This window comes from Accipiter gentilis, chromosome 24, assembly GCF_929443795.1.
Source record: "Accipiter gentilis chromosome 24, bAccGen1.1, whole genome shotgun sequence".
NCBI classification, from domain to species: Eukaryota; Metazoa; Chordata; class Aves; order Accipitriformes; family Accipitridae; genus Astur; species Astur gentilis.
The window spans coordinates 16,718,529-16,744,503 of record NC_064903.1 but is presented as its reverse complement, the minus strand read 5'-3'; the positions used below and the strand labels follow the sequence as shown (position 1 = coordinate 16,744,503).

Sequence of the window (25,975 nt, the reverse complement as noted above, 5' to 3'; positions counted from 1 at the left end):
CTATTACCTTTGTAGTGACTAGTTATTCCATTAAATGTTAAAAAAAAAAAAAAACAAACCCAAAAAACAAACCCAAAAACCAACCAGACACTTGCAAAAGTAACAGCAGCACAGTTTATTATTGTACTTTTGGGGCCTCACTGGCCTCCACATCAAGAGCTCCAGGATCAGCACATCTGAAGCTTTTAATACCGTTTCAGCAGCTGCCATGACAATTTCAATTATCATTTTATATATGAAAGGGATATTTTTAATTCTACCAATTTGCATCTTGTAAGTGAAATTGAAATTGGCAGAATAGCAACTAACCTATGCTAAAACCCAGACACATATTAACATATTGCTTTAGTTTAAAAGTAATTAAGACATTTTGGACTATAGTTTGGGGTTTTTTAAAATATATATATAGATATAAAGGACATCTGGAGCTTGTCTGTTTCACCAGGATTTAAGCAGGGGTTTAACTGGCAATAAGCCAATGTCTATGTTTGCCTTCTAATAATTAAAAATTAAAAGAATTATATTCTCCTCTTCTCCCTTCCCCCCTTTTTAAAACTTTTTTTTTTTTTTTACTTTCTTTTGAAGAGACACAGGTCTAAATAACAAACAGTAATAAAAATCCAGCAATAAGTGCCAGTTAACCTTGTTAAAGATGATTTCTACAGAGTAACCGCTTTGTTTGAACACATACAGTAATTTTCTTCAGTGTTTTATTATGAACAGTGCTTTTTTTTGCCTCATATCAACCAATATTAGAGGCAATAAAGACGAAAGAGGTCCTTCTCACTGCTGAACTGACAAACTTGAAGTCTGATGCTAAGACTTACTTTCATTACTTATTTTAGCCACTCTTCTTTAACCACATCGAGGGAGTTAAGTGATGCAGTTCAGAAAGCCAACACAAAGTAATTACAGCAGGTTTCAATAATCAGGCAGATATTAAGAAGTAACAACCCGAACCATCATGCCATCCACAGAGAGATCCTCTATTACAAATCTTAGGAATGAATGCAAAGTTTAGTTTTATGAACAACCCCTTACATATGAACAAGCATTTTCTCTAGTTCTACCACTGCAATACTTCATGATGCTAAGCAGTGATACATAAGAAAATCTGACTTCATGTGTTAAAACTACATACACAACCAGCAGCAGTATGATGAACACCAATATAAAATGCCCCTGGCTATTTTTAAGGGCCAGTACCCTTCAAAGACCTTCTAATTTCATCTAACACATGGTAAATCTGGCAGAGATTTCACATCAAATCAACCTCAAAATTATAGTTTGAGCCAAATGATTATGAACATTAGAGTAATTCTGTAGAAGACATTTAGTCTGCATGAGTAACATCAGAAAAGTTAAGACTACTAAAAATGGAAAGCCATATTTCAAATAGGTTCCTCCAGTTAAAGTACATTCCTGCCATTAAGAAGTGGTGCTTAATGAGCAGGTAAGACCACCTCTAACAGTACTAGAGCTCTCTATTGCCAACATTCACTTTTTTCCCAGCACCAACCTGCTTCACTTGCTAATAGGGAAAGCTGAAAACATCTTTTATTGTCCATATGCAGAGTGCAGTATCTCTAACTATAGAGCTTCTAGAAGCAATTATGAAATCCAGAATCAAGTTAAACTCCCCTGATACAAAGTAAACTAGAACGTCACTTTGAAAATATAATGGTTTGAACTCACTGCTAAAATAATATGCAATAAAGGAAAATTAATTATACTGTAAATAAATGTAATTTCAAGTTAGGAAAAAAAACCCTTAAAGAATATCTTCCTGTGATATGTGGTGTCACAAACTATAAAAGTAACACTGCCTAAAGAGTCATAAATTGTATTTAATGTTTCAGATAGTCTAAATTTCACCTAGTGTTTCTCATTTCAAAACCAGAAACCCCTGCATTCATTTTAATTTGAACAATGGACTTACCTGTGAAAAGGAAAAAAATCAAGACCATGATCATCGTGTAACCAAAGTATAAAATGGTGCTAGCAGTTCCTGTTATCTGGAGTTTAGAGAAGAAGTAATGAACTGCATAGATAAAGAGATAAACTGCTGTAAAGCTGCTCGTCAAGAATGATCGCCACCACCAATGATAATCCTGAAAGAAACAATAAACCATTCAGTAAGAGACATCAGGTAGAAAACAGAATATAAGTAATCCAGTTAAAAAAATAACATTGTCTTATGAAATACATTTAATTCTTCAAAATTTATCTTCGAAAAAGAAAAATTCCAACATAGCATGTAGCTCCTTTTATCCTTCTCACTCAGCTGTATTGCTTACACTATGAACATGAAATTATTCTAAGATGAAGGCTGTTTATTTTTGCTTATCTGCTGCAAACAGTGGATTTTGAAGCGTGGCCAAAACAGCCATGTCAAGGGTTGACAATACAATCCATTCACAGCATCCAGCACATCACAATACACGTGAATACCTCAACTCTATTTCTAACATCTTCCAACTACAAGTGGTAGCTACATCAAAACTGTACTTTTTACCTCTGCACACAGATGAAAGTAGCACAGCAAAACTGTAGCCTCAGAACATGTAATTAGAAGAATTATGAAAACTAGGAACAGGAAACCAAACATGTAGTACATCTGATGTGACCTAAAATAAAAAATAAATAAAAACAAGAGTCTAATTTTTGGTTGAAGTTCTCTGAGTTACTTTACAGTGTTACCTGGCCAGATGCTAAGGTAATTAAAAAAAAAAAAGAAATCCACACCACTGGGGCACTTTGTCTATAGCACTACTGGCCAATTCATAAAAAGATTTTTTTACTCTATCTGAATGTACTCTGTAAATAAAACTACTGTTCAAAGTCCTCAGTTATAATTCCCTTGAAATGAGCTTCAATCAGCTTTCACAGAGAACAGTTACAGGCAGCTTCCAGAAATGGTTATCACTTCAGGCCTCCTTTAGCTTCCTTAACACTCACATTACCTGTACTCTCTTCCCAAGTTACAATACCCACTTCCTTCCTACTACTGCAGCTAAGTTTTCCAAGTGTTTCTGCACCTCCTCACTACATCCAACCAGGTGCTCCTCCATTTCCAGTCTAACCCCTGACCAAGTCTGACTCCAATACAAGGACTAACCAAACACCAAAACACTCAAAAAAATAATCAAGGGAAATATGCTTGTTTACTTTTAATCTGGGGTCATTCAGATAAGGGAAGTAACCAAACACCTTTACTGAGTGATGGTGACAATTATACTGCAAGTGTACGATTTGACAGAGGGAGTGGAAGTTGCATGTTCCTTCCATGCTTCCCTTCTGTAAGATAAATAATGAGAAACAATTTGGGAAATCAGTAATTTCAACTACAAAAGGCCAGAGTGTACCTGTTTGCCAGCTGATTACATTTTCCAGCATAGCTACATTACACGGTTTCTACTTTTGTTGAGGACTAATATGAAAGGCTAACGTATCTAAATATATTTGCATTTAAGAATAGATTTAGAAAACTGTTCTGTAAGAAATCTCAACATAAACAGAGGACACCTTGACAACTTAGCACCTTCAGGTTAATATTTTCTCTTGAACAACAATATATTAAACATTTCATATTTACATTGTGAATGTTATGAAAGATTGCACTGGCTTAATTTTCCATGCATCTGCTCGACTAGGTTTTGGCAAGATTTAGGACTGATGTGGATGTTTCACAGGCGGTGGAGTCTTTGTTTTGCAGAACATGGAATCCCAAATTCTTGACCTGATTCTCATTTAAAAGCTGAAACTGCTAGATCACATTAGTTTCATAAATCATAATATAATTGCACACCAGATTAGGCTCCACATAACCACAACAGCATTAAACCATGTTTGTGCCATTCAGAGCCAGGAAGATAAAACAAGGAAACAGGAGTCAAATTTCATACTTTGCAGTTGTCAATAAGAACAACTAATTTTATAATTTCTAAGCACAGGAATAAATATGCAGATTCTGGAAATTCCACAAAAGTCTGTAAGAAGATCACAAATTCTAAGAATTGGTTTATTCCTCATATTCATTGGTTCGGGATGTTCAAACTCAACTGTTCGTTTATTATCAAACCAGCATAACTAGAACAACAAAAAAGTGATACTCACCAAATGCTATTCAGAATGAAAAAAAGTTGAATAAAAATACAGCCAAAGGGCAAGATACCACCCATCACAATACCAGGCAACGGCTTTGTGAAAAAGGACTGTTCTGGAATTTGGCGAGGAATCTGGTTTGTACGAACTGGATGTTCAATAGGCTTTGAAAAAAATTAAGATAAATTGTTACATCATAAATAAGATTGCTTTTCCCTAATATTAGCATCTAAAGATTTGATAAACGTAACTTTATTTTCATCTATCAGCCATCAGAAGTTACCAAACAAGAAAACTACAAACTTGATATCCATCATATGGAAAAAACACATATGCTTTAGATATTCCAACTAGTGGTCAGTAACCAAGTCAGAACAAAAGGAAAGAAATCTGTTCAGTCCTTAATAAAAAAAATGTTTTCTTAGTCGTCTGGCATTATCTCAAACTAATGAAGTACGGACTGAAGTACTTCTGAATTACTACTTCAAAAATGAAACTGCTGAGGTATTCCTAAAGTACAAAAGGCAAGCAAGACCTCCAAGAGCACTATTAAAATCTGATTCTAATGAATAGACAGGAAAAAAAAAGTTTAGTGTGACATTACAAGCATACAGTCAGTTTCAAAATCATGACAAAATAAAACATCATTTTACAGTCATAGGGCCATAGATGTTTCAATCCAACCAGTTCTTGTGTGCTTAGGGATTCAATGGCTCAACTGCAGAAGACAAGTGTATTTCAAAACTATATTCAAAGAACCCTACCTTCTCTTTGAAGCCAAAATATGCACCAACAAAGGTTAGGGGGACTGAAATTCCAAACCACATAGCTAGGATAGCAACCAAAGTGCCAAAAGGGATGGCAGCTGAGGATCCTTTTACCCACAGAATGAGATTCATAATGAAGAAATCAGCAAAGACAATCCTGAAAAATATCAGAAAACATATTAAAATATTCAGTAAAGAATAAATATCAGTTAATATTAAAAAAACACAAGTCCATATCAGAAAAATTTAGCTTCTTGCAATCTTTCATTCCCTAACAGTCCTGGTTACTTTCAGCAATTGTTCAGTTAACGTAAAAACGCCTACAACACTCAATGCCTATAATGCAAGAATCTATGGTAAAGCCACTGTTTAAATAAAGACTCTGCACACAAAACCAAAAAGTAACAAAGATTCAAGTGTAAAGATCTATACAAAGAATACTAAAAGGTAAAATAAATATAAAACCCCTCCTATCTGAATTACCTTTCCTATTATTGCCAGTCATTTAATTCCTTTATTTAGGTCCTTTCTAACCAGTAAATTCCCTCCGAAAAAACACAGTGATAGGAAAACCTCACATTTAGGAAGCCACACATTACTGTCACAACAAACATCTACCTGTTGCTGTTGTGTCACAGCAACACGCTAGCAGAAGGGTGCATTAAAAAGGGCTCTTCGGTACAACAAGAATCTCTTCCGTACAACAAGAATCTTTGTATCAACACCTTACGCAGTTACACAGTTAAGTAGCCCACATCTTTTGAGAATTTAAATAAAGACTGCATCAGTCATGACATCTCTCTGGACCTGTTCTTCCCTCCACAGTTAAGTGCATCTACCTCATTTTCGAAACATCCTGGGAAAACACTAGAAAACAACTCCAAGACATATGATGAAGACTTCAAACCCATCCCATTCTGAAAGCAAAGCAAAACGTACTACAAGGGAACCCCATATAAAAGCCTGCTTGAATTTCCATTATTCATGGATTCAGAGATGTATCACAGAAAATTAAGCCTCAGGAAGGGCCCCTTCAAAGTGCACCATTGTCTGGGTTTTGTTTAAAAAGTGTTCCTGACGCAGAATTTAAACTGCCCTGAAGTGAACATGCATCTTCCACTGTATTTAATTTAAAAAGGAAGGAGGAAGGATTAGAGCAATAGGCAGGCTCCTTTTTCCCTAGGAGAGGCCTTACACTTGCCAGAACTGTTTGGGGGAATAGACTTGTTAAATAAGCACACCCAAACAACCCCTGGTGTAAGCATTTCTTGAACAAAAAATAAAAATCAAATCCATTTTAGAAGTCTTGCTAATCTTTATCATCTGCCCAAGCTCATAACACAGACCCCACGTACCCCCTCCAAAGTTAGAAAAAAATACTGCAAATATGAACTCCCATCAGTCTACTGAGACTGTAACAGCCCTAGGCTGTTTATGATATTATGCAAATTCACTGAACTAGCATAGCATAATCAAGACATCTGTTCCTATTCTACCATCCCCAATCATTTTACTTCCTCTGTGAAACTTAATTTATTTGGGAGTTTAAATGATCAGCACAGTATTTCTTCCACTGATAAATATTTTCTTCTCTCTCAAGATAATATCTAAATGACAGCAGGGAGACTGAAGCACATTTTGTTTAGAAATAAGATTTCCTCATAGAAATACTACACTCAGTTGTTATCAAATGCATCACATTTCATTTGATGAAATCCTACCATACTCAAAACCAAATCATGTTTTATTCATTCTGGGCTTTTTGGGGGGAGAGATACCTTAAAAAATTATTTATAACCTTTTCCTCAACTTTTGCCAAGGACATTTGTCAAAGGGTAGCTTCAGTTGCAACCAAGAAATACAGAACTTCAGTTGCAACCAAGAAATACAGAAGACTCGCAGAAGAAATTAGTTTCTGTTCCCTTTTTTCACTGACCTAATTCTCATGGAAGGTCTTGAGAGCTATGAGAAAACAAAAGGTAGGAGACCTATCACCCTTCCCAAGCATGACAGTATTGGCCATAGTATGATACATGCTACAGCCATATCCAAAACTGGACATTACCTGTATTTATATGAAAGTTATAACCCATTTAAGAGAATCTCTGCATCATTCTCACCCAGAACTGTGTCCTTTTCAGTAACACAGTTAAAAGAAAACACTGATACTATAACTAAGGTAACAGAGGTTCTGCCTAAAGGTTTGTTTCTGCCAATTTACAGAAGAGCTCTACGAACACTCCAAATTTACCACAAAACCAGGTATATTCTAACAAAGTAACCATACCTATTAACAGTTAAGACAGGATTACCTGGAACATACCCAGTGCTGTAGTACCAAATTGGAATTACCCCATCACTATGCCTAATGTTCTGGTGCAGTGCTTCTCAAAGGCTGTGACACTACCTTGCAAGAGAGTCCTCCTACCCCCACAGCTGATTACAAAACAAGATGCTAAGAAGCTGTATTCTAGAGTACTAGGCTCCAGCTCCTCAAAATTCACTTTTCTTTATATTCGCAGATAGGCACTATACAAAAGGAACAGCAACTTGGAGAACAATAAAGAAAATAATCACACAAACAAGCATCATAATTTACTTCCCCCCCACCTCATTCATTTATACTTAAGAATAAAGGAAAGAACGAGGGGAAACAATACTAACCCAGGGCAAAGCAGAGCTGTAAGCAAAACGTTTGTCTTCCACTTCTCGCCTCTAAATGCTGAGGGAAAAAGTAAAAACAATTTCAAGTTCAGAACTTTTTCCAACTATTTTGTAGTACAGCAGCAAGAAGCAGATTTGTTGCCTGAGTCACCAGCTCCAGTCTGAGGTCTATATTAACCCAAGCAATTCTGAATTTAACCTGCTGTCACATTAAACAAACGCACATACTTACTCTTGTACATTCTAGCAGACACGTAACCAGCTGGAGTTCCCAGTAAGACCCACAATACAACTGCACAGGTCATCAAAGCACCACGGTTGGCAGGAGAAAGAAAACCAAGGCAAGCTAGGACTAAAGAGACAAAAAGATTTAGTCATTAGTGGACACACGTCAAAATCCTCCTGTAACACATTTCACTGTACAGGTTTATCCCTTTCACTACCAGATATTTAAATGAAGACTATGTGCATAAGCTCTCATATATCCCCATCACATGACCATACCCCTGATGTCACTGTTCCATTCATAATAAAGCATTATTTCCCCCTCATCTTTTAAATAGAAAGTTTCTCATAGCCAAAAGACTGAAAAATAAAATGCCACATGGAGACGAACAATGAACCTGAACCAAATTTCAGCTTGAAAAAGTCTGCTTCCAAAATCCTACAGTCCTCCTGTAAACTTCCACGGTCAGTACTTACGCATGCTAAGTAACAACAGAAGTTTAATATGTGGCATAAATGACATCTGAGAACAGTAGGTCTGGAGAAGCCAAAAACTTTGACAGAGCTAAGCGTTGGGGGTTTTTTGGTTGGAAGAGGAAGTTGTTGAGTTTTTTTAGGTTTTGGTGGGTTTTTTGGTTTGGTGTTTTTTTGTTTTTTAAGATAGAAATAAGTGCAAAGATAGACGATCTTAGACACATGGAGTCACTTGCTTGCAATTTCAAAAAAGGCTCTCAGCCACCACGATGGATAACATTTTCCTCAAGAATGTGCTGTCTTGAAAATAAGCTTCTTTATTAAAAGAAGGCTGCCTGTGTCTGAACTGATTGTAGAGGCCAGCCCAGAGATAATCTCAGAAAGGAGTTTGTTAGTGATCTCTAGTGGGAAATTTTGTTTTTAAACAGAAAAAGGACCTCCCCCCCATTTCTTTCTATACTACACTGGTTGCACAGGAAACCATCACAGTTAAGTTACAGAGTTGTGATCAACACTGAAAGACAAGCCCATCAAGAAAATTCTATTAATCTTATAGCATCATGTAATGAGTAGGAAAAAAACCCCAGCTCATCTATGAAAGACAAAAAAATCTGAATAAAACCTGGAGAACAGAATTTGAAAAATTCTTATTTTGTAAAAAGTATCAGTACACTTCCCAATTCTACTGTACAGTAAGAAAAGGGATGGTTATATACTTTATAGATAACATATAATAAAACACCAACTTGTGACACGTTACATCATCCCATGGATATATAGCTATTCATGGTAGGCTCTCATATTATCTCAATGTTGTGCCAGTATTATTTCATTGGCATGCATTCTTGCTCATATTTCTGCATGGCTGCAGGCTGTTGTGTCAAATGTATTAGATGGAAAGTGTTCCGAGAACATTAAAGCTTTGATTACATGTCTTTGAACTTGCATTACTGGATCCTTGGATAATTTACACCATGACAAACTGGTTTTGTTTTTTAACAAGAAACTTGTAACAAGGACACTTCATTTCTGCAATCATGAAAAATCTGAACTAGCCCAGATACCACAACGTTTTGAATGACACCGCTTACAACAGCATTACTGGAGCTATCTAGATTATTGTTATGAAAGAGCATTAATATTTTATTTTACTAAAGGAAGGACTTCATTTCCAAAAGAAGACTTCTATAATTTATTTCATAATATTGCATCTTTCTTACACCATTATACTACAAACACATGACCTTAATAAAAGTTACTTACATAAAGTAATAAATGTCATAATGAAAATTTGCGTTCCTTGCCCCAAAAAGACAGACAGTAACATTCCCTTCCTTGGAGGTCTAAACACATCTCCATGAACCAGCTTCCAGCCAAATTCCTCTTGGGCATCTTCCTGTATAAAATCAACAATGTCTTTAGCAAAGATACATAATGCAGTAGTGAATTAACACAAACAAGATGCAAAATGCATATTTAAAGTTTGATTAACTTCCAGTTTAGATCCAAAGACAGACTAATTGCATGTGATTCATCACTCATTGATTTTATAACCCCCTAATGGTTCAGTGAAAGAAAAAGGCAGGATTTATCAAGAAAATCCTCATCTCAGAGCAAGAAAAAACAAAATGTAATTAGCTAAACCATATAATGTCATTTTAAATTTAAAACTAAAACAAAGCCTTCCATTGAATTTAACTTGGATTATAGCATTTCAATCTAGTTCAAGCATTTATCTTTTTTGCTTTCATTACAAAGCACATTGGTCTCAATGACAATATTGGAAAAGAATGAAATGGTGCCTGTACTCCAGAAGAAAGTCTGGTCTCTAGAATCACCGAGGGCAAGTACCAACACTGTTTATCCTACTGCCAGAGGTGAACAGATGGATGGCATGCAGTGGGGATCCTCAGTCCAGTGGCTCCAAGGAACCACTGCTGAAGAGTAAAACTTCTCAATAAAGTCACTCAAAACAAACACCTCCCCTCATAAAAAAACCCAAACACACATGATCACAAATAAACAACCTCTCAAGACCACCACTCTCTTCCTCATAAAGTTAAAAGCTACAGGTTTATTCAACTTAGAAGTATTGAGTTTAGTTCAATGGACTGCTTATCACTAGAATTACAGCACACAAAAAAATAGGGTAAGAAAGAATACAGACCAAACTGGCAAATGACATAGAGCACCTCAACTTGCGACAGATTATGTAATTTATTTTTTTTTTCCTGGAAGATTATCTTTGACTTCCCCATACTGATTATCCTGGTTTCACGTGGAATAGAATTAACTGTCTTCCTAGTAGCTGGTACAGTGCTATGTTTTGAGTTCAGTATGTGAAGAATGTTGATAACACCGATGTTTTCAGTTGTTGCTAAGCAGTGTTTAGACTAAATTCAAGGATTTTTCAGCCTCTCATGCCCAGCCAGCGAGAAAGCTGGAGGGGCACAAGAAGTTGGCACAGGACAGAGCCAGGGCAGCTGACCCAAACTGGCCAACAGGGTATTCTATACCATGGGACGTCACATCTAGTATAGAAACTGGGGGGAGTGGGGGCAGGGGATCGCCGCTCGGGGACTAGCTTGGTGTCGATCAGTGGGTGGTGAGCAATTGCACTGCGCATCATTTGTACATTCCAATCCTTTTAGTATTACTGTTGTCATTTTATTAGTGTTATCATTATCATTATTAGTTTCTTCTTTTCTGTTCTATTAAACCATTCTTAACTCAACCCATGAGTTTTACTTTTTTCCCCGATTTTCTCCCCCAATTTTCCATTCAAGCTACATGGTGCTTAGTTGCTGGCTGGGGTTAAACCGCAACACTGATACAGCTGCTTGCATTTATTGGCTAGAAATTACTCTCAGACATCTGTTATGCTAATACAAAAACTGAATACTATTAAATACAAGATAACACTTTGATAAACAAAAACCAAACCACAAAAAAACCCAACTATGCCTGCAAAGAAAATGATAACAGGTATCTAGGTGTAATTCCAACACATCAGTGCTCTTCCAGTAAAGAAAGGTTTGTTTGGTTAAAGAAGCATAAAGACCACATTTTCCTGGAAGTCTGAACTTGAACTAATTGTGATTATGATGAGAAAGCTATTGAGGAAAAAGACAGACAGAAAAAAGACTCTTCCTAGGTAGTTTTAAGTAAGAAATAAAAGAATTTAAAAGGTACCATCTCAAGCAAATCTTCATCTGTTTTCAAAATGGTGAACACTAAGCAGAAATAAATACTTAGTACTTTAGTTCCTGACAGAACAAGGAAAACGTCATACAAATTTGGAACAGCTGGTATTACATTTGTTATCAACACCTGATCTGGCAAATGCACTCAAAAGACACCCTCTGGCTCCAATACAAACTTTAAAACATATAGCCACATAGTAATACCGGGGGGAGGGGGGGGGGAGCCGGGGAGAGAGACCCAGGTTGGCCGATTGAGACTCCCGATTTATCTTGTATGGGCTCGATTTTTATTAAAACTCTTCTGTTACAGGCCAATTAGCTGTAAGTCAGTATTCTCCAGGCTTTGTTTAAAGATTTCAGCAGTATTTTATATTGCTAACCTTTACTATTCAAAGATGAGGATAAGAATTGTACAACTAATCCAAGTAGGAAGCTACACTTTATCATTATAAAGAAATATTTGAGGTAAATCTAAAGATATGCTAAAAATTACTCTAAATTTTAAAAAAGTGCAGTAATCCTCAATTTATCCATTAATTTAGCCTAGTTCTCAAAACATTCTAACAAAAGATTTAAGTCCCCTACACTCAAGTAGTCATGATCAAAGAGATTTAAAAAAAAGAGAAAAGAGTTTTACCTCACACTGTTGAAAACATACTGACATGAATTCTCTTAAGTTCAGTTCAGAAATCTTTTCTTAGTCATAAGACCCTAAAAGTAATTTAATTATTTCTAAACACTTCATTAACATATGTCTTGCTAAATCTACATTACACTAAAAGTCAGTTGGTATTAGCTGAACATTAAATGCGCATACTAAGACCACAATCACTGGCTTGTGCATCGATCTGTTTTCGAGAAGAATCACCAGCATTCCCTAAGTGTGAGATGCTAATTTTCTTCATTGCAGCTTCCTCAGCCCAGGTCCTCTTTTGCACAATTATTTCACACTTTTTAAAGTCAGGTCCTTGAACTGCAACAGATCTTTAAGTCTGTTACAACTGGCAAGAAAATAAAAAAGTGTGGTTTTTTTGAAAGTCATACCTATCCCTGCTGTTATTCATAAAAACTAATCAAGCTTCTACAAGTCTTGCTCTTTACTACATTAAGAATGACCAACTAATAAAGACAACACAGCATAAGATATTGAACATAATTTAATTGAGAGATCAAACAGGAGCTTCACAAAAACGATCAGTTAAAGGATGTGGAAAAATTATTCCACTTTAATTACTGTCTGGATTTGCATTAACAAAAGATATTTAATATCAAAAACACAAAAAAGAATAAAAATACTTTCAGATGTTTTAGTTTCAACATGAAACATTTTTGTGCATTTTAAAGTATTTCTTTATCCAGATAGACAGCAACAACAGTGAAAATGCAAAACTTTGTAGTATCTGACACTATTTCTCATCTTTGGCTTGCAGATACTACTTTTACCAATGAGAAAGAGTAATTTTTACTCAGCTTTTCACTCACAGTCAACTGGTCAAGTCTCTTTAACTGACAATCAGTTATATTCTCTTCCACCAAGGCAGCAGACCTACCCCTTTCCCATTTTAAGGGGTACGTATTTCAAAAGAACTTACAACAGGTTCAGTCAGATAGCAACAAGCTTCAGTCACTACGTTAAGTCAGACAAACCAGGCTCAGTTTGACACAGTGATCACCAGGAGAATTGTATTTAAAAAGCAAAAAAAATCATTTACACACACACCAAGTAGTTCTAACACAGCTAGAGATCAGAAGTTGTGCTGCACATGAACTGGAATATTCTTATCTCCTAACCGGAGACAAAGTATGTGATTCCACCAGACTTTCTAGCCACAGACAAAACGCAACATCAATTTTTATTAGCCTATGTTAATCAGAATCTCTCCCCTAACATTTAGCGAGACAACTACCACTCCTCACACTAATTTTACTCCACTGTTAGCCATAGGTTTAATGTTTTCATCCTTTTTGCAATAATCACCTGATACAGTTTTTTAAAAATATATTGCTTTATGAAGTTGCATAGCATCATGCTTCTCATGAAATTTAGACCACAAACTTTCCAAACTTCACAAGTCACGTGCTAACTACAAACTGCTACAAAGAAATACCACCTTGGAATTGGAAAAGTTACAGCAACTGAGCTTCCTAATGCAGCTTCATTACAACAGCAACAATACCTCGCTGCAATACTTTTAAGCCCAATCTCCTGCAAAGGGGATAAAACAAGTTATCAATAAAAATAACTGTTCTCCTCCCAAGTTTGGTTTGTTCAGACTATAAAACACCTTTTTAGACAGAAAATATGCCCAAGTGGGCTTCTAGGCTACAAATATCTCTGTGTCAGATACAAGTGCACGTCCTGTGCTAAGGCCACATAACAACTTAAAACAGGGCAGCATCGACAAGGAATCTTACATATAATCCCAGGTTGCCAGAGTGACAGAATCACTCGGTGGCTAACGCTGGAAGGGACCTCTGGAGGTCATCTTGTCCAAGGCCCCTGCTCAAGCAGGGCTCCTAAAGCAGGTTACCCAGAACCATGTCCACATGGCTTCTGAATATCTCCAAGGATGGAGATTCCATATATAACACACTGGCTGCTTAGGTCAATGTCACACCACCAGCTACATGTCCAGACTGACTCCATAATGCACCCACAGGACTCAGGAGCAATGGCCACATCTTGATGGTGAACCAATGCCAGAACACTTTTCAATGTCTGCACTGTGTCTTGTGGCTGTTGGTATACCATGAAAGTATTTATTAAAAAAAAGGCTTTCCTTGGTTGAGATCTTGGAACAAAGGGGTTTAACATTTCAAAATTGAGTTTGTTCACTACCAAAAAGTTTCTGTGAATCACTCCACATACTTCTAAAACCTGAAGTCTGTCTTTGCACATAATGACACTAGAAAAGTAAGACTGCCACATCTGCCCATGTATTCCTGCTGTTAGAAAAGATGAAATAACAATAAAGCTATTTTTAACTCCCAGATATATTAGCACGTATCAAATTCTTGGTAGTTAAGCATCTCTTTAGATTGTATTCAAAACTAATTGATAAGACAACACTATCTCCGGAAAAACATGCTCATGTAAAAGCTGTAAATCTTACTCACAGAAGAGTCAATCTGGTTGTATCTTGCAATGTCTTTATGAAGAGTCCTCAGAATGATCATAGCCACCATGCCAGATAAGAAGAGAACAATTACGAGGGAATTCATTATACTGTAGATAAAGAAAAAGTCAAACTTTCAATCCACTTATTCAGGTTTCAGGACATGAACTCCAATTCATACCACATGTACAGCTCAAGTCTGAGGAATAGCCTTAGGTATTCAGACTTCACTTAAGTCATTCAGACCTTTTAGCATCTTTGCACCCAGAGAAGATAAACTGTTTTAAGTTGTGTACCTTTACGGTTTTTTAGGAGACAGAAGTGAGAAGAATAGTATTTTATGATATATTGTTGATTCTCAAAACACTTACATATTGCTTTTATTTTCCTCCTCATATAGCTCAGAATTTCCCTAGTGAAGCAGCTACAGCTCTTAAAGCAAACTTTGTCAAGTAGATTTCATATCTTTCAACCAATGAAATCTACATCATACCACTTAATATTTTGTGGAGCCATTATTAATCAGATTAGCCTTTTCAAACACTTTATATTGCAAAACATTAACATTTCAACATAAATGATCTACTTACTTGATATCATTTGCATGGTACAGAGGGAAATAAGTAAGAGCTTTTCATATACATCTTTTACTCATGAAAAAAGCCCTTCTTTTTACTGTAAGCAGCTGCTGAGTACAAAACACACAGTACACATATGCACCTCTCATTTGGCAGTTAGGGAAAGCCAGACAGTAACAATAAGAACACCGCAGAGTGGCAACGTCTCAAAAGTTCTACAAAATGGAGATGATAAAGTAAAACAATGGAAGCTGCTTTCCTTTTGGACACTAATGGTGCATTCCTTTGCTGAAATGCAATACTACAGTTGCTCCCAAGAGATGGAAGACTGATAAAAGTTACTTCACATATGAAAACAAGAAAGTTTTCTTGCCTGAAAACTGACTTTGTTCTACCACAGCAGAAGTTCTATATCCCTGCAAGGTTATTCACTGTATAAATGCAAATCTTACCTAAACCACTGGATGTTTGTATGTGGCATGGACTCCAAAATATAGTCCCATCTGGAAGCCCACTTAATATTATTCTTTTCCTACAAAGAAATTAAATATCCATTAACAGAAACAAGTACAAGTTTGTTGCAGTCTCTGAGAAGGAATAAGCACATCAAATCTCTTCCACAAACCTTCCATTCAGCATTAATATCTAAGCTTGGTATCAACCCTGGATGTTAGACCTCCCTCTTGCATTAATTCATCTCTTGAGCCTCTCAAAGAATATCTTGTTTATTGAAGTCTCCTATCCACATTTTCTGCCTTCAACTGAGGCTTCACTAAGGCTCATCTTCCTGTGATTCAGTATGTAGCTGCCTGCAGCTCCCAAATGCATGCTGAGAAACAATCATGCCACCACTACAAGATACACCCAGCATAGCACACTGATCTTGAAACTTCAACTTTGTTAAACATACTCTGTGAATATGTTTCTAGTTTCCCCTGGAATTTTTTTCTCTCATCATCTTTAATGTACTTAGCACAGGCTTCCTCACTCCCTGCCATAATGCTGTCTGATACAGACTATTTTCCACTCTGATTCCTGGCAGACAACTTTCATTTCCAGATATCCCTGTGAAGAATTTAAGAAGAAATCATTCAGCAACTTTCACCTTTGAAAGATGCTTCCATTCTCTTCTATCTCCTCCTCTAAACACTTCACGCGAGAGCTGTACCAGTGATGATTCTTTCTAACCCCCAAGCTTTGTCCTCTACAGCTTGTCTCATGGGATGTATGCCTGCTGTCCTGCTACCAAATTCTATCTCCTGACTGGCATGAAGTTCTAACTTCTTCATTTATTCACCACCTGGTAACTTTGTACAGTTAATTCTCAAAATTTAGACTGTGTCTCCAGCCTAGAGTTTTTAAGTTCCCATTCATGTTCTGGATTAAGAACATATAACAATGAAGAACTGCACCAACACAACCATGTGACTGAAATTGCCTTAAGTTGCTCTTTATCAGCCCAAGCAGTAGTTGATCAGTAGTTCACAGCTAGTTGGAAGAGTTTCAGAAGTGTGGTTCTAAAGTTTGTTACTTGCATACCAAACTGCTCACATGCTTATATTTTTGTACACTTGGGTACTAAACACTAAAGGCATGATCATGTATATTTTTCACATACACAGACCTAAATACCTTGCCCATTTCAATGAATTAAAGCAGACACCATAGCTTTCTCACCAGAAGTCAGCTGCCGTACTAGAAAGGACCACGAATGAACAGTTATGCATTTTACCGGTTTATATATTCAGGCTTACTGAAACAAATGTTCTCCTATTTAAAAAAAATACTTTTCACTGAAATACCCCCCTTTCAAGTTATTCTGAAACTGCTGATAAAAAGTAAAACATATCAGGTATTATTTCAAATCAAGACTAATGGGTAACAGAGAAACTAAGCAGTTTTGAAGTGCCTGGTGATTGGGATGTGCTGAGTGCCATCTGCTGGAAGCGCCTGAACCCATGGCAGCTAAGCCTCACCTGCTCTACGCCCGAGAAAAAGGGAATAGGCAGCTCAAATGCATAACACGTTGCGTGAATAACTGGACAAAGTTCACATTGCAATTCTAAATTGCAATTTATCACCAAGATTTAAACACAAATGTTAATAGACAGGAGGCTCATTCATGTAGTAAAATTAGAGAGTCTAAGGAGGATTGGGTGTCTCAAGGGAAAAGTAACAGGATATAGAGCCTTGCACCTCAAGGTCATTGGTTCAAATCAAATTCAATTTGGTAGAATGAAAGCTGTTACCATATGACGGCTGCTTGACTGCCTATACAAAATAAGCTGGTGGTCTCAAGCCAAATCCTGTAAGACTGGTGTCTTACATCAGAAAAACAACCATGCTTTCAGGACAGACTGGAACCAAGGTACCAAAGTCTGAAGTAACTTGAATCAAATTACCTTTACCCCCACAGGAGGCTCACTTTCCATGCTGGGGTAAAGACCCAGTTGCAAGAAAGCCTAATTTCCTCCTAAGTCATCACAGGCTGAATAAAGCATTAGAGTATTAGTAAACATTAGAGCATTAAACTCTAAAAGATAAATGGCCACCTACTCAAAAAAAGCTAGTGAATAAAAAGCAATACAAAATGAGACAAAGCCTGCAACTTCACTAGAAAAAACATCTTTACAATATGCTATAATCTACATTTAGCACAAAAGTGTCTCCAAATATAATACAAACATTTCTTCAACATGAGACTATCAGTACCCTGACTGAACTCTGAAAACGTAAGAGCATACTGCAAGGAAGACAACTCTTGCAGTTATTCAATCTACTACCTTTGTATTAGTCATAAAAGGGGGGGGGGGGGGGGAGGCTTTATTTATACATTCCAAGTGTCACTTAAACTACAGTAATGAAAAAGTAACAGGTTTTGGGAAAACTGCTTCACAAGATCATCTTTATGGAATTTACACTGCTTTAATCCAGTCGTGGTTATGCGCAAATTATCCAGTTGTTCTGATTTCATTCATTTGGGGAATTACATATTAATGTAACAAATTCAATACTTACTTCAAATGTCACAGAGTAAGTGTAGATCAAATTCAGTTTATTGGTGAATTCTCCAGGAATCTCCATAGGTGGACCTTCACAACTTAAGTTGTTCTCATCTGTATGTTTGTAGCTAAGGGGGGAAAAAAAGTTAAATAATACAGGATAAATTTTCACAAATTCCTTTCTAAGGTAATTAAAACAAGGTTTTATTTAAAAACAAACAAACAAGGAGAGCAGTGTATGTCATTTTATACAGCTGTTCAACTTGAGAACCTGCTTTTCTGTTCTTCTGCCAACAAAGGTTGAAGTTCTTAAAAATATATTTTTATTAATACTTATGTTTGTAGCTAGTGATCATGAGAAAAATAAAATCATGCATATAATTAGGTATCATTATACAGCATTTCTGTAACAGCTTTAAAGCCACAACAGAACTGAACACTAGTTCTCACAAGCACTTGTGGTGAGAGCTAAAAACTCCACAGAAAGCATCCTAGGGATTTGGATCTCGGATCACTATCCTACATTCAGTTAATATCTGTTCACGCTTCTAGGCGTTTGAGAACATTATAGGTAAAGTTATTTGCTAAGCATGTGGGAGATGAGAACTGCAGACCTCTAAAGGTCATGAGATGTGGTTTCACCCTACCCACTTTCCTGCCATGATCAGAATAAAGTCCTAGCCCTAAGCTAAAATGCTGCGTGGTTAACCAGGCTGTGAAGTCTGGAGATCTTTACCTGTTAAGATGGTAACCTTTAACACAAAATATCCCTTCTCTGCCATCATACCTCCCTTCCACGTTTTAACAAGACTGCATTATTGGTGAAGGACTTAACCTCAGTGTGTGCTCATCAGTAAGGAAGACAGAGAAATTCTTAGCAAACTCCCACAGGTTCTCACCTTCCCTTCAAGTTTCATAGAGAGAAGTGCATTTATTTTGTCTTGGTGGATTTGGGAGCATCTTTTTGGGGTTTTTTACTACTATTTTTTTACACTGGGGCAAAAGAAATTAATGTGGGAACCTTTCCATTTTCCATTCCTATACAAGTGGTCTAATTTCACCTCTTGTTCTATATTTTTCAGAGTACGCAAGGCTGACAACTCAAAACAACGTTCTACATTCTAAAATTCAAATACACAAACCCTTCTCTGGGGTACCTTAGAAATACTGTAGCTACAGAAGCACAAAGTCAAAGAAATCTTAATTGCTTAAATTCACTCCTGTGAACCTCCTCTAACACTGGAAAATAGCTTTCCTCTCATATGGTCTTGGGCAAGTTGCATTCACCCAATTTAGATAAACAATTCTACGTTACATGCATTATTATATGTCAACAACAAAGTCAAGCCACAAGATAATAAGAACTCTCATGAAAGACGTAGGGTGCACCAGCCACAAATACTCCCCATCGGGAGAGCTTCAAGGTTGAAGTAAAGTACCAAGCAAAACACCAGGTCAGAGAATGACAAAATTAAGGTTATGTGCAACCTAACTGTGCCCCCTTGTGGTCTGCATTACTAGTGAAAAGAAAAATTCTCATTTTTCAACCATTCAGGATACAACTGATAAAGCATTAATCAAAAATGGAGAAGGTTGGTAGAATCTTCCTGCCAGCATCTCAGAGCAGATGTAAATGGAAGGAATAAATTTGCATAGCAAGTATAATTCACTAAAAACACACTATACCATTGCAACAGAAAAAACAAGTATACCCAAGTCATGTTGTACTACACATCTGTATGACTTGAGAAACTGCGGTAGCATAATTTAAGAATGTACCTAACCTCTGTAAAAAAGAGGGAAGAGTTTAGCTAAAAAGAAAAGCAACCTTCTTTGAAATTTTCTAAACAGACTGCAGTTTTCAAATATAGGTAAGTATGAACTGTACGTGAACAGACTGACAAGAGGCCAAAGTAAGCGCTTCAGTCTGTTTCTGAATTGTTGCATCTCCTCTCTGGTCCACAGAGAAACAAAGAAGCCACTGTTGAAGAAAATAAGTTAATCTTCTTAGGAAATTAGTTGTCATCTTCAGCTGTTCTGAATACCAGCATTAACTTGATATTTCACCCATACCTCAGTATCCAAACTAACGCATGAAAAAGTACACCTGTACAAATACTGTACATTCATACAAAGCACATTTGGGAGGCAATGCAGCAACAATAAGAGAGATGACATGGGAAATTGTCACTCAGTTAAAGGATGTTTCTCAGTGTATGTGAAAACACGACTTTTGAAATAAAGTAATGCACACCCAGATGCAAATCAATAAAAACATGAGAAAGCTTCTATTTTTTGTGTTAGGTTCTAAGAGTCTGCATAAGCAGTTTTTCCATCAGGAGGGACTTCGGCGAACATTTTAAAAGCAAAGTTAAGTGACATTTACAGGCATGAAACTGCTCTTTGTAAACAAAGTTCCAGCTGTGAACCAGTATACTTGAAAGCTTTATCAGAAGTCAAAACAACCAGTTCCCCAGAACTTACTGACATCAAATATCATTTCTAAATTTGCCACTACTGTTGGGACTCCCTCGTACTAGAACTTGCTGCTCTAATGCACAATTACCTTTGGGGTCTCAGTCTCGCCATCACCAGTCTTGCACCAGGCCAGTTTTCATCCTTCCCACTATGGTACATGATTGTTATGTCAACATGGTTGAAGAGGTAGAAAGTGTTCTTCTTGTTAAACTCTGACTACAAAACATCATCAAGAGATTGAGAAACTCCTCCAACAGGAGAGGGCGCAAGCAGTCAAGAACTTTAGATGAGACTACTCTCCAACGAAGTACAAGAAAAAAGGTGAAATACGTCAACATTCACTCTTTTAATATACCCGTATAAAATATTTATATATTTTTCGATACATGGTGTTGTATTGTATAAATACAAACCTACATAATAAAGTATCACAGCTGTGTTACTAGTAAAATTTAAATGTATTTGAGACCATTTTTGTATTTACCACAAAAAGCTGCCAAAACAAGTTCAAAGATGTATTCAAGTTCAAAGATGTATACAAGTAATTCAGATTCACCATTTCTTGTCCTCCCCTGCCACCCCCCCCCCACCCCCCAAGTCTTCCTGGTAGACACTGCAGCTATCAAAGCTTACAAACCAGGTTCTGCTTCAAAAAACTACCTTTCACCTCCAGTAGCTACTCTGCTTCATCATCCCTACCCCTTCAGAATCTGGAATTATGAAGAACTATATAAAGCTCAGATGATACCACAGTCAACTAAGTTGACTTCAATTTTCTTTTCTCCTCAACACTGTCATTGTTCAAAAAACTTTAATTTGAATTAAGGGACCAGGATGACAGACTGCTAGTTGAGTTTTCAAATAAATAAAAAAATTCCTTTATTTAATGTGTATATTAGCCATTTTCCAATTGCCAGACAACTTCCGTCCCCTGCCCCCTCCGAGCAAAATATGAAGGTGTCTTGCATTAAATTCATCTGGATTCTTCTCTGACTATGAACAAGATTCCCATTGGGAGTAGACTAGGATCATACCTGTGTCATACTATAACCCCATCTTTAGGTACCCGTTTCCTCCATTTCCAAAGTAGCAGTTGAAGCAATAATATAGCTCACCAGCAGCATAAATGTGAGGATGAACAGTAGCTGTGCCATTGCATGATATCAACCCCTTTCCTGCCCCCATTTTAAAAGAGATAATTATGTCTGCTGGGACAGGTATTTGGGTATACTTCCAAGAGGATGAAATTCCTCAATTCAGCCCAGAGATTACAATCATATTGATGGTACTACATTCTTATATGCCCATGTAACAATTGACCCTCTAGCGCTATGCCATGCAACGTTCTCATCGCAATTACAATTCACAGACTAAAATTGACGCTGGGTATGACAGCTACACTTGCAAAGCATCTACACCACAGCTAGCACACACAGTTTGCACAGCACTTCATGTATACACAGTACAAGCTCCCCAAGCACTCACTAGGAAATTCAACCATTGATGCCTATGTACGAAGGCCTCCCCGCAAAAAAAAACAACTTTTCATCCAAGTTGCTGACTTTGCTACAACCATTTTCTACATACCAGATAGCTTCCAACACAACATACACCAGTATCAATTTAACATAAAAACAATCTCGTGTACAAAGTGATAAAGTTGAACACCTAACTGGAACAGGTTATTCAATTCACAGACCTTTTTCAATAGTCTAGGGAGCCTGAGGAGTAACCGAGTTGGAAGGTGACTGGAAACAGAGTAAACTGAACATGCATGATAAATGCATCACTTCCAAGAAGCATCAGACCTGCCGAATACAAATAAATTGACTGCACTGCATACGAGCAGTAAGTCATATGGCAGAGCAGACTCATAGCAGGGAGCTCTCTCCCTCACTCCAGGAGAGATAAAACTGTATGACTATTATCTGTAACTGTACTAGTTCACCATGGAACTCCCAGGATGACTGACACACTTCAGATTGTTGTCAATATAATTCTTTCCCCATCACAGCTGTGTTTGTTATCTTCCAGCCATCTGGGAAAACCCTGACACATTTAACTTGTAAACTGTGCTAGACATAACTTCTGCAACTAGAACACAGTGCTCGTTTCTAGGTCTTCACTATAAAGTTTCTATCTGAAATCGATAAAAGAAAGTCTTGCACACAAACACTACATGGACAAAGAATGAATAGGTAGAGGGATGGATACACATGAAGTTTCAGCACAAAACCATAATTTTCTAAGGCTTTTAGACACCAATACAGTTGTTTTATAGCTTTATCTATAATGGTCAAAATATCTGCATGAACACTTTTTTGGGACAATTTTATGAGTGAGACACTGCACACAGAAGCAGCATCCAGCTTTGTCAATGCCCACGTTCTGAACGTTAACTGTGCCTACAAGGGTATCTGTTCTTTCTCAGGAAAAGAAAGCTTAAAAATAAAACTGTAAATGAAATTACATCTGCTATACTAGCGAAAAAAGTTCCACCACTTACATTTATAACACAAGCATCTTTAACTCTACCATCTGGAGTAACAAAACATCCTATTGGAAATCCTGGATTACAGTATTTTTGTCCATCTTCCACATCATAGCACCACGTTACAGGCATGTTATCGATAATCCTAGACAGAAATCATCAAAGAACACGTCCTCAGAAAGGGATGCACCATATTTCACATTGACATTTAACATTCAGGTAATGCACATAGTTTTCAGTAGTGCCCACAAGATACACAGTAGAGGACAACTATCACATAGAACAAAGAAAGCGACCACCTGAAACATATATAACAATGCAAAAAAGCAGGCAAGAAACCCCCAACCTCAAGCACGTATCTCAGCTTACCAGTGATGCTGGTAATTCAACTGCATTCCTTTCTTCAGAAAAGCCAGTTTGCTTTTATCAGCACTGTTTCCTGGGTCATATGATCTTGTACAAACCTTCTTGCATGTTTCTTGCTTTTTAAAAGTGAACTGTTAAAAAAAGCACACAAAAAGAGTAACTTCAGTTTTGCTTCAAAAATCTTCTACAGCCTTTTCTTCAGGTAAAGCTGACTTTGAGATACCTCACTTCCTTGCTACTAAAGCCAGAATTTCCCATAAAACAGCTTTAACTTAAATGTCAAAATTTATGTGTATTCAGCACCAGTAATTCCCTTTCACATTGCTAAAAATCTCAATAGCCCAGACAAACTACCTCCAGATAAACCCTGAGGACTGAAATGTGAAAACTAGTAGAAAAGGTACTGCTTTTTTCTCTTGCCAGTTTGTTTTATTTTGGTCATTTCATCATCTGCTAAACTAGACTGTTAACTGCACCCTTTTTGAATGTTTCCTGTTAATTTTAGCTGCATTTCCCCATGATGACTAAGTTATTAGACAAGGCTGCCAAAAATGCAACAAGTTGCACAGTATCTAAGCTTCAACTGCCAACACCACCTAACACAAATGTGCTCACATTTGTATACCAAACTTCTATTCCAACCGAGTTAGGATTTACCTGTTAGTGAGCTAACACTCTAACATAGTGAGCTGAAAACTCTAACAGTATCAAGGCCTAAGTGCTAACCAATAACAGCATTTTTCTAATTACTGTAGTGTACAGCCATTTCGAACAAGTAATTGTTATATATCTATTCAATGGGTATCCAGTCCAAATGAACCACTATACTATGTATTTAATAGCTTCTTGTGGCCAGCACTCATAAGACTTAAAATTACATTAGCTCAGAGAGACAAAGAAAAAGAGACTTCTAGAAGCAGTTTACACAAGGGAGGAGGCATCGCCTCCTTAACAGTCCTATGAAAAGATGTGACTAGGCCCCTAATGACTGAGCAGCAGTAGACTCAGGAACTCTACTGCCTCTTTCTCAGGGATTTGGATTATCTAGCAACCCTCACACACAAACATAGCCCAGTTTTCAGTTTCACCAGCAAATCCCAGCCTGGAAACTGCACTTGAACAGTACACAGTTTTCAAGCATTAAGAGCCAGTGTTTGACCATCTCTCTTTTACTGCTAATAATTTTCCCGAGTTGATTGTATAGCTTTTTAGGGACACTACATTTGGTCATTGCTAATGTAGGGCATGAGACAGAAAAATATTACATACCTAATTTACAAAATAATTCCATACATTTATTTTAAAGAAGATTTCAAGTGACATGCATCAACAATGAAAAAATTTGGTTTTGGACAACAGATGTTAAGTGAAAAAAAAATGGAATTTTCCCAGTTAAGGGAAAAACTGGAAGTGAACCCCAAATTGACTTCCCCTTCCCACTCTGGAAGTTGCCCAATAGTACAACCAAGCATACAACACAACTCCTGAACCACCAGTTTACAGCCTCCAATATTACATTTAAAAACCTAATGATTTCAAATCATCTAACACTCTATATACACAGCTGTTCAAGAACTGCTTAAGATACAGTTTCTGAACTTCTCTACCACAGAACAGGAAAGAAGAGTGATTACTGGCTCAGCTTCCTAACTTTAATTAGCTACCCTAAGACGCCTTTGGGGTGGGAGGGGGTTTCTTTTTATTACATAAACACTATAAAGCTTATATTAAAAAAATAATAATAATAAAAAAATCACACAATCATCAAATCTTCAGCGATGTCTATGGATTACAGACATCAGAATGGCAGCTATCAAGTTTAAATAGGATCAACTTCAAGGGATAAAATAACCTTATATGGAGATGATGCTATTCTCTCCCCAAACAGCACTTGTCCAAGATTTTCTGATGGTCTTTTCTCTTCTGTATCTTGACAGAAGTCAAAACTGGAAAAAAGTGGAAAGGATTACCTTTAATTTTTAATTGGCATATAACTGTAAATATCAGCCTAAAACAATTTCTTAAGTTATGTACTTAACATGGCAGTATTCATGCTTCTTCTGGCAGGTAAAAATTGGAGTGCCTTTGCAAAGAAATTTGGCATATATCATATAGAAATATTTCTGTTTTCATATCAATTTCAACCAACATATATCACAGCTGAAGTATCTCTAACAAAATGCATGATGCATAATCCAAGCATTCTTCTCAAATGGCTATTTAAACAAACAATAGAATGTCTCACAGAAGGAAAAAAGAGACTACGCTACAGACTGTCCATTTCTCTTGCAAAAAAGTTTTAGAAAAACAACCACACCCCTTTCTTAAAGGAGTCCTTACAAATAGTATTTAACATGAAACATCGTTCCAAAGAAGGGAAGTGCTTTTAATATTAATGTGCCTCACTGCCAATTGCCATTCACCAATTCTTTTCAACTACATACAGTCTGAAACAGCTGAATATGGGAGAGAGAACATAACCATTCTGGATCTTCATTACTTAAACA

At 36.8% G+C, this 25,975-nt stretch overlaps 1 protein-coding gene across 1 annotated transcript in view; it reads right to left on the bottom strand.

The window, feature by feature from the left end:
* LOC126050255 (transmembrane 9 superfamily member 2-like) overlaps positions 1–25,975 on the bottom strand; it is a 34,039-nt gene that overhangs the window by 6,387 nt on the left and 1,677 nt on the right. The window contains exons 3-16 of the mRNA XM_049827902.1: positions 25,321–25,414; positions 23,472–23,599; positions 23,118–23,247; positions 20,700–20,827; positions 18,150–18,261; positions 15,584–15,663; positions 14,555–14,663; positions 9,498–9,630; positions 7,768–7,887; positions 7,536–7,593; positions 4,869–5,028; positions 4,117–4,268; positions 2,516–2,627; positions 1,940–2,111 (exon numbers count right to left, since the gene is read on the bottom strand). Of these exons, the coding sequence (XP_049683859.1) occupies positions 1,940–2,111; positions 2,516–2,627; positions 4,117–4,268; positions 4,869–5,028; positions 7,536–7,593; positions 7,768–7,887; positions 9,498–9,630; positions 14,555–14,663; positions 15,584–15,663; positions 18,150–18,261; positions 20,700–20,827; positions 23,118–23,247; positions 23,472–23,599; positions 25,321–25,414 (1,688 nt within the window). The remainder of the gene's footprint in view (positions 1–1,939; positions 2,112–2,515; positions 2,628–4,116; positions 4,269–4,868; positions 5,029–7,535; positions 7,594–7,767; positions 7,888–9,497; positions 9,631–14,554; positions 14,664–15,583; positions 15,664–18,149; positions 18,262–20,699; positions 20,828–23,117; positions 23,248–23,471; positions 23,600–25,320; positions 25,415–25,975) is intronic.